The 7,206-nt window shown below is 48.3% G+C and overlaps 1 protein-coding gene across 1 annotated transcript in view; it reads left to right on the plus strand.

Moving 5' to 3' along the window:
- Window positions 1-152, plus strand: part of LOC139243675 (bridging integrator 3-like) — a 36,626-nt gene extending 36,474 nt beyond the window's left edge. The window contains exon 6 of the mRNA XM_070870820.1: window positions 63-152. Coding sequence (XP_070726921.1) covers window positions 63-107 — 45 coding nt within the window. The 3' untranslated portion in view covers window positions 108-152. The remainder of the gene's footprint in view (window positions 1-62) is intronic.
- Window positions 153-7,206: the final 7,054 nt, after the last annotated feature.

Consider the following 7,206-nt stretch of genomic DNA (forward strand, 5'->3'; position numbering starts at 1 on the left):
TCATACAGTAGCACAGTTCAGAATGCTAAATTTATGCAAAATATCCTACATTTCTTCATCAGGTCAATCAGATTCAGAAAACAGCCATTGAACCTTTGAAAAAGTAAGTACAACACTTTGACAGTTAACTGTTAATTCTTGCTGAAGTATTGAACCTACATATGGATTACTTGTTTGAAAGAAGTGAATGAACCGTGCATGTGACAGATGCACTGAAAGCTGTGCTGGTTTCTTCTGTTTTGTTGGGACCTGAAGGGATCACGGCCACCCATTCCTGATTGGTCAGTGCTTGACCAGTCAGAAAATAAATTGTTAAATCAGCGGAGAAAGCCAGAAGAGTTTGAGTGTCGGTATCAGCTCGAGGAACCTTTAGACACAAACAACACCACGTCATAGGTCCCGTGGCTTGAAACCATTTGTTGAACACCTTGGAGTGGGATGGGGGAGGGGGAGAGATGAGCGGGTGGGTTGGGAGTATCTCTGAGATGAATCAAGCAATGAGTTAGAGTCACAAGCCGAGCAAATCTGAGTCATAATAATCGTTATCCATTCCCACAATAGCAAAATGAAAAACTATGTTCAGCTCCACAATTATTGAGGCAAATATTCCTCAGCTGGCAAGTCAGCAAGGGTTACTTTAAACTGCAGATATGCCTGCCCCATCCCCACCCCGCTTCCCAATCTTGCGCCACAGCCAGTTTGATTCTGTCAGACTTATCAGATTGGTCCAGAGTATCAAATGAGTGCATTTCAAATTGAAATTTCAATTCTTGCACTTAACGGTTCATTGTTCGGACCACGGCGCACCATGTCTGCAGTGTACCATCTGCAAGATCCATTGCACTACGGCTTCTTTGACAGCACCTCACAAACCTGTAACCTATATCACCGAGAAGGACAAGTGCAGCAGGTGCATGGGAACACTCTCACCTTCCAAGTCACATGCCATCCTGACTTGAAAATATATCGGTCGTTTCTTCATCTTTGCTGGGTCAAAATCCTAGAACTCCCTCCCTAACAGCACTGTGGAGTACCTTCACCACACGGACTGCAGCGGTTCAAGAAGGCAGCTCACCACCACTTTCTCGAGGGCGATTAGGGATGGGCAATAAATCCTGGCCTTGCCAATGATGCCCACATCCCATGAATGGATTTTTTTTAAATTGAGGAAAGAAAAATAAAATCTTACAAACATTTCAAAATAATAAACGGGAACGGAATCAGGACTTTTATTTGGAATGTGAAAAGGACTGGAGGATACTTTTGTTTCTGGGTCTTGTGATGCTCTGCTCCACTCAATAAATGTTTAATTCCACTGTTGCTCGAGTGCTAGTCTCCTTTTTATAGCCTGTTGTCTGGGGATCTGTGGGATAGCAACAGTGGAATAATATCCCAGAGCCCAGTGGAAATCTGTTTTGGAAGCCAATCGCATCCAGTTCTTGATTGCAAGCCTCTGCTGATTGTACCAGCTTGTTTCAAATTTGATTCAAGTTCATGGAATTTTCAGCAAACTGCTGGAGGTGACTTTAAAACACGGAAGTCGAGTAAAAATCCTAATGCAAAGTCAACCCTTTTCGACCTTCTCAAGCCCGCTTCATCCTAAAGGCAGCCATTTACCAGGAATTAGGATTTCATCAGTGATGATATCACTGAGATAAGCTGAACAAGAGTCTGACTCCCACACATCCACATGCTCACACAATGCTGTTTCGCAAAATCAACAGTTATTTTGTCTCTGTCGCTTCCTCACGCACGAAATAAAAATTTCAGGCCAGCTCATTCATGCCATCAACCTGCCAGTCTTGGGAAGTGAAAATAACTTCAAAGGAAAGTCTCTTTCCCCCCACCCCCCCCGGCCATTTTCAGTGTCAGACCATTACAATGGGAGGCATACTATTGGTTATTGAGCAGCACTTAATGTGATAACATTTTTACCAGGTGACTGACTACAGTTGTCCTCTATCAACACACGCATATATTTATATATTGTTGATATACATGTAGTTTACTGAACATAAACACAGAACTCAAACAATTGGAGTGTGTCTTACAAATAGACTTATGAGCAGCCCAGAATCTAGTGTGGTGATTGATATTGTGATTTATCATCCTGACTGCCCGTTGCAGCAATATCTATGACTCTTTGATCTACACTTAAAAACACAGATTATCTGGTTATTATCACATTGCTGTGTGTGGGAGCTTGCTGTGCACTAATTGGCTGCCGCATTTCCTACATTACAACAATGACTACACTTCATAAGTGCTTCATTGGCTCTAAGGCGCTTTGGGCTTCCTGAAGTCGTGAAAGGCGCTATATAGATGCAAGTCGATTTTTTTATTTGGCTGCATGGCTGTTGCTTGGCTCGGTTTACTGGTTCAATTGCTTGCGCTCTAGCCTCTGATACACAATGAATCCCTCCAGAACTTGAATACATAAATGGGGCTGATATTCAAGCACAATGCTGAAGTAATGCTGCATTTTTGGAGGTATGGGGTGCTGTCCTCAGATAAGGTGTTAAACCGAGGCACCCTCTGCCTGTTTAGATGGACGTGATGACCCCGTAGTTCTGTTTGAGAAGAGCAGTGAGTTCATAAGAACATGGAACAGGAGTAGGCCATCTGGTCCCTTGAGCCTGCTCCGCCATTCAACAAGACCATGGCTGATCTGGCCGTGGACTCAGCTCCACTTACCCGTCCGCTCCCCGTAACCCTTAATTCCCTTATTGGTTAAAAATCTATCTGTGACTTGAATACATTCAATGAGCTAGCCTCAACTGCTTCCTTGGGCAGAAAATTCCACAGATTCACAACCCTCTGGGAGAAGAAATTCCTTCTCAACTTGGTTTTAAATTGGCTCCCCCATATTTTGAGGCTGTGCCCCCTAGTTCTCGTCTCCCCGACCAGTGGAAACAACCTCTCTGCCTCTATCTTGTCTATCCCTTTCATTATTTTAAATGTTTCTATAAGATCACCCCTCATCCTTCTGAACTCCAGTGCGTGAAGACCCAGTCTACTCAATCTATCATCGTAAGGTAACCCCCTCATCTCTGGAATCAGCCTAGTGAATCGTCTCTGTACCCCCTCCAAAGCTAATATATCCTTCCTTAAGTAAGATGATCAAAACTGTACACAGTACTCCAGGTGCGGCCTCACCAATACCCTATACATTTGCAGCAGGACCTCCCTGCTTTTGTACTCCATCCCTCTCGCAATGAAGGCCAACATTCCATTCGCCTTCCTGATTACCTACAAACTAACTTTTTGGGATTCATACACAAGGATCCCCAGGTCCCTCTGCACCGCAGCATGTTGTAATTTCTCCCCATTCAAATAATATTCACTTTTACTGTTTTTTTTCCCCAAGGTGGATGACCTCATATTTTCCGACATTGTATTCCATCTGCCAAACCTTAGCCCATTCGCTTAACCTATCTAAATCTCTTAGCAGCCTCTCTGTGTCCTCCACACAACCCGCTTTCCCACTAATCTTTGTGTCATCTGCAAATTTTGTTGCACTCCACTCTGTCCCCTCTTCCAGGTCATCTATGTATATTGTAAACAGTTGTGGTCCCAGCACCGATCCCTGTGGCACACCACTAACCACCGATTTCCAACCCGAAAAGGACCCATTTATTCCGACTCTCTGCTTTCTGTTAGCCAGCCAATTCTCTATCCATGCTAATACATTTCCTCTGACTCCGTGTACCTTTATCTTCTGCAGTAACCTTTTGTGTGGCACCTTATTGAATGCCTTTTTGGAAATCTATATACACCACATCCATCGGTACACCTCTATCCACCATGCTCGTTATATCCTCAAAGAATTCCAGTAAATTAGTTACACATGATTTCCCCTTCATGAATCCCATGTTGCGTCTGCTTAATTGCATTATTCCTATCTAGTTCCTCTGAAGTCCTAACCAATGTTACTCCAACAATTAACAGGCAATATTCGGTTCTGTGCAAAGTGGCTGCTGCACTTGCCGACATAACAGTAGTCACTGAATTTCAAGTAGTTTACTGAATATGAATTGCTTTGAGGCGTTTTTGAAGCAAATGACAAGCTGCTGTATCAATATAAGTCTTCCATTCTTTGTGGAACTTTCCTTTGAGTTGGGTAACCAAGTAAATTAAAAATAGAAGAAAAGAAGGACTTGCATTTATATAGTGCCTTTCACAACCTCAACGTTCCAAGGCGCTTTACAACCAATGAAGTACTTTTGAAGTGTCGTCACTGTTGTAATGAAGGAACAGTGACTACACATCACAAGTGCTTCATTAGCTGTAAAATGTTTTGAGACGTGCTGAGGTCGTGAAAGACGCTGCATAAATGCAAGTTTGTCTTTTCTACTATCTTTTATTTCTCTGGTAAGATTAAACAAACCACATATATTTGTGAAGAGGTAACATGAGAAAAATAATATTTATTGGAACAGTCAAATTAAATGCAACTCCGATTTAAAGGCAAGATAATCTACAGAGACTGTTGCATTTTGTGCTCGCTCCAAACTCGAATTGTGTTTGCATCAAAATTCAGTCTCCACTGGCAGACCTGCAGTGCCTATTATCAGAAATGTACACCCTCATGCACGCTGTGAACAGCAGTAACTTGCAACAGGATTAAAATGTAGTCTTTTACTGAGTTATTACGCACTGGGGGTGCACCAGTTGCCTCCCTGACCACTGATAGGTGGAAAAGTACCACCCTGTCTCTCTGCATTATTCAGGCTAAAACTACAGATCAAATTTATTTACAAGAAGTAAGATTACACAGAAGTAAGAGACCACAGCAAAATACTGACCATGCAAATACCTGTAAAATAAAGACTGAATCACAATCTACGAGATTTTTAAACTGCCTTCATCATGAGCATTTCTTTCACAAAGTCCAATAAACAGCAAGGCTTTCGGAGGATGCTGCCTTAGCTTACTGATGTGTTTATAGATGGATGAGGTAATATGCTTGCCGTCGACATGGAGCTCAGATGTTGCCTTAGAAACAAATAAAAATGTACTAGACTAGAATAATAACTGTTTTGTATATAAAGGCAGCATTGGACCTCTAGGTAAGAAGCTGTTGATCAAGCCAGATCAAAGAGACGATGGTGCGTCAAAGAACATGAAGTGCCATCTACGCCTGACCTAGGCAAAGTGTGTCTAATTAAAGGCTGCACACCCCACCTGATCTGCAATCAGAGACCCCCAATTCCTACAGATTACCAAAGTCATCAAGGAAAAGAAAATTATTATTAGTATCAAGACAGACTTCTGCTATCACAGGGGTTGATAGATTCGTTCATATGTAGGCTGGCTCTGAACAGCTTTTGGTGTACCTGTATTTTTATATTATCTTGTGATGTTTCAAAATTCTCCACCTCGTGTTTAAATCCCTCCATAGCCTTGCCTCTTCCTATATCCATAACTTCGTCTGGCCCTACAATCCTTCGAGCTCTGTGCGTCCTCCAATTGTGACCTCTTGTGCATCTCCAGTTTTAATCGCTCTGCAGGCTGTGCCTTCAGCTGCTGAGGCACTTCGCTCTGGAATTCCCTCCCGAAACCTCTCCGTCTCCATCCCCCCTCCCAATCTCTCTCCCCCAGCACCCGCCTCCCAATCTCTCTCCCCCAGCTCCCCCTCCCAATCTCTCTCCCCCAGCTCCCCTCTCCCAATCTCTCTACCCCAGCTCCCCTCTCCTAATCTCTCTACCCCAGCTCCCCCCTCCCAATCTCTCTCCCCCAGCACCCCCCTCCCAATCTCTCTCCCCCAGCACCCCCCTCCCAATCTCTCTCCCCCAGCACCCCCCTCCCAATCTCTCTCCCCCAGCACCCCCCTCCCAATCTCTCTCCCCCAGCACCCCCCTCCCAATCTCTCTCCCCCAGCACCCCCCTCCCAATCTCTCTCCCCCAGCACCCCCCTCCCAATCTCTCTCCCCCAGCACCCCCCTCCCAATCTCTCTCCCCCAGCACCCCCCTCCCAATCTCTCTCCCCCAGCACCCCCCTCCCAATCTCTCTCCCCCAGCACCCCCCTCCCAATCTCTCTCCCCCAGCACCCCCCTCCCAATCTCTCTCCCCCAGCACCCCCCTCCCAATCTCTCTCCCCCAGCACCCCCCTCCCAATCTCTCTCCCCCAGCACCCCCCTCCCAATCTCTCTCCCCCAGCACCCCCCTCCCAATCTCTCTCCCCCAGCACCCCCCTCCCAATCTCTCTCCCCCAGCACCCCCCTCCCAATCTCTCTCCCCCAGCACCCCCCTCCCAATCTCTCTCCCCCAGCACCCCCCTCCCAATCTCTCTCCCCCAGCACCCCCCTCCCAATCTCTCTCCCCCAGCACCCCCCTCCCAATCTCTCTCCCCCAGCACCCCCCTCCCAATCTCTCTCCCCCAGCACCCCCCTCCCAATCTCTCTCCCCCAGCACCCCCCTCCCAATCTCTCTCCCCCAGCACCCCCCTCCCAATCTCTCTCCCCCAGCACCCCCCTCCCAATCTCTCTCCCCCAGCACCCCCCTCCCAATCTCTCTCCCCCAGCACCCCCCTCCCAATCTCTCTCCCCCAGCACCCCCCTCCCAATCTCTCTCCCCCAGCACCCCCCTCCCAATCTCTCTCCCCCAGCACCCCCCTCCCAATCTCTCTCCCCCAGCACCCCCCTCCCAATCTCTCTCCCCCAGCACCCCCCTCCCAATCTCTCTCCCCCAGCACCCCCCTCCCAATCTCTCTCCCCCAGCACCCCCCTCCCAATCTCTCTCCCCCAGCACCCCCCTCCCAATCTCTCTCCCCCAGCACCCCCCTCCCAATCTCTCTCCCCCAGCACCCCCCTCCCAATCTCTCTCCCCCAGCACCCCCCTCCCAATCTCTCTCCCCCAGCACCCCCCTCCCAATCTCTCTCCCCCAGCACCCCCCTCCCAATCTCTCTCCCCCAGCACCCCCCTCCCAATCTCTCTCCCCCAGCACCCCCCTCTCCAATCTCTCTCCCCCAGCACCCCCCTCCCAATCTCTCTCCCCCAGCACCCCCCTCCCAATCTCTCTCCCCCAGCACCCCCCTCCCAATCTCTCTCCCCCAGCACCCCCCTCCCAATCTCTCTCCCCCAGCACCCCCCTCCCAATCTCTCTCCCCCAGCACCCCCCTCCCAATCTCTCTCCCCCAGCACCCCCCTCCCAATCTCTCTCCCCCAGCACCCCCCTCCCAATCTCTCTCCCCCAGCACCCCCCT

This window comes from Pristiophorus japonicus, unplaced genomic scaffold, assembly GCF_044704955.1.
Source record: "Pristiophorus japonicus isolate sPriJap1 unplaced genomic scaffold, sPriJap1.hap1 HAP1_SCAFFOLD_1809, whole genome shotgun sequence".
Classification (NCBI taxonomy): domain Eukaryota; kingdom Metazoa; phylum Chordata; class Chondrichthyes; family Pristiophoridae; genus Pristiophorus; species Pristiophorus japonicus.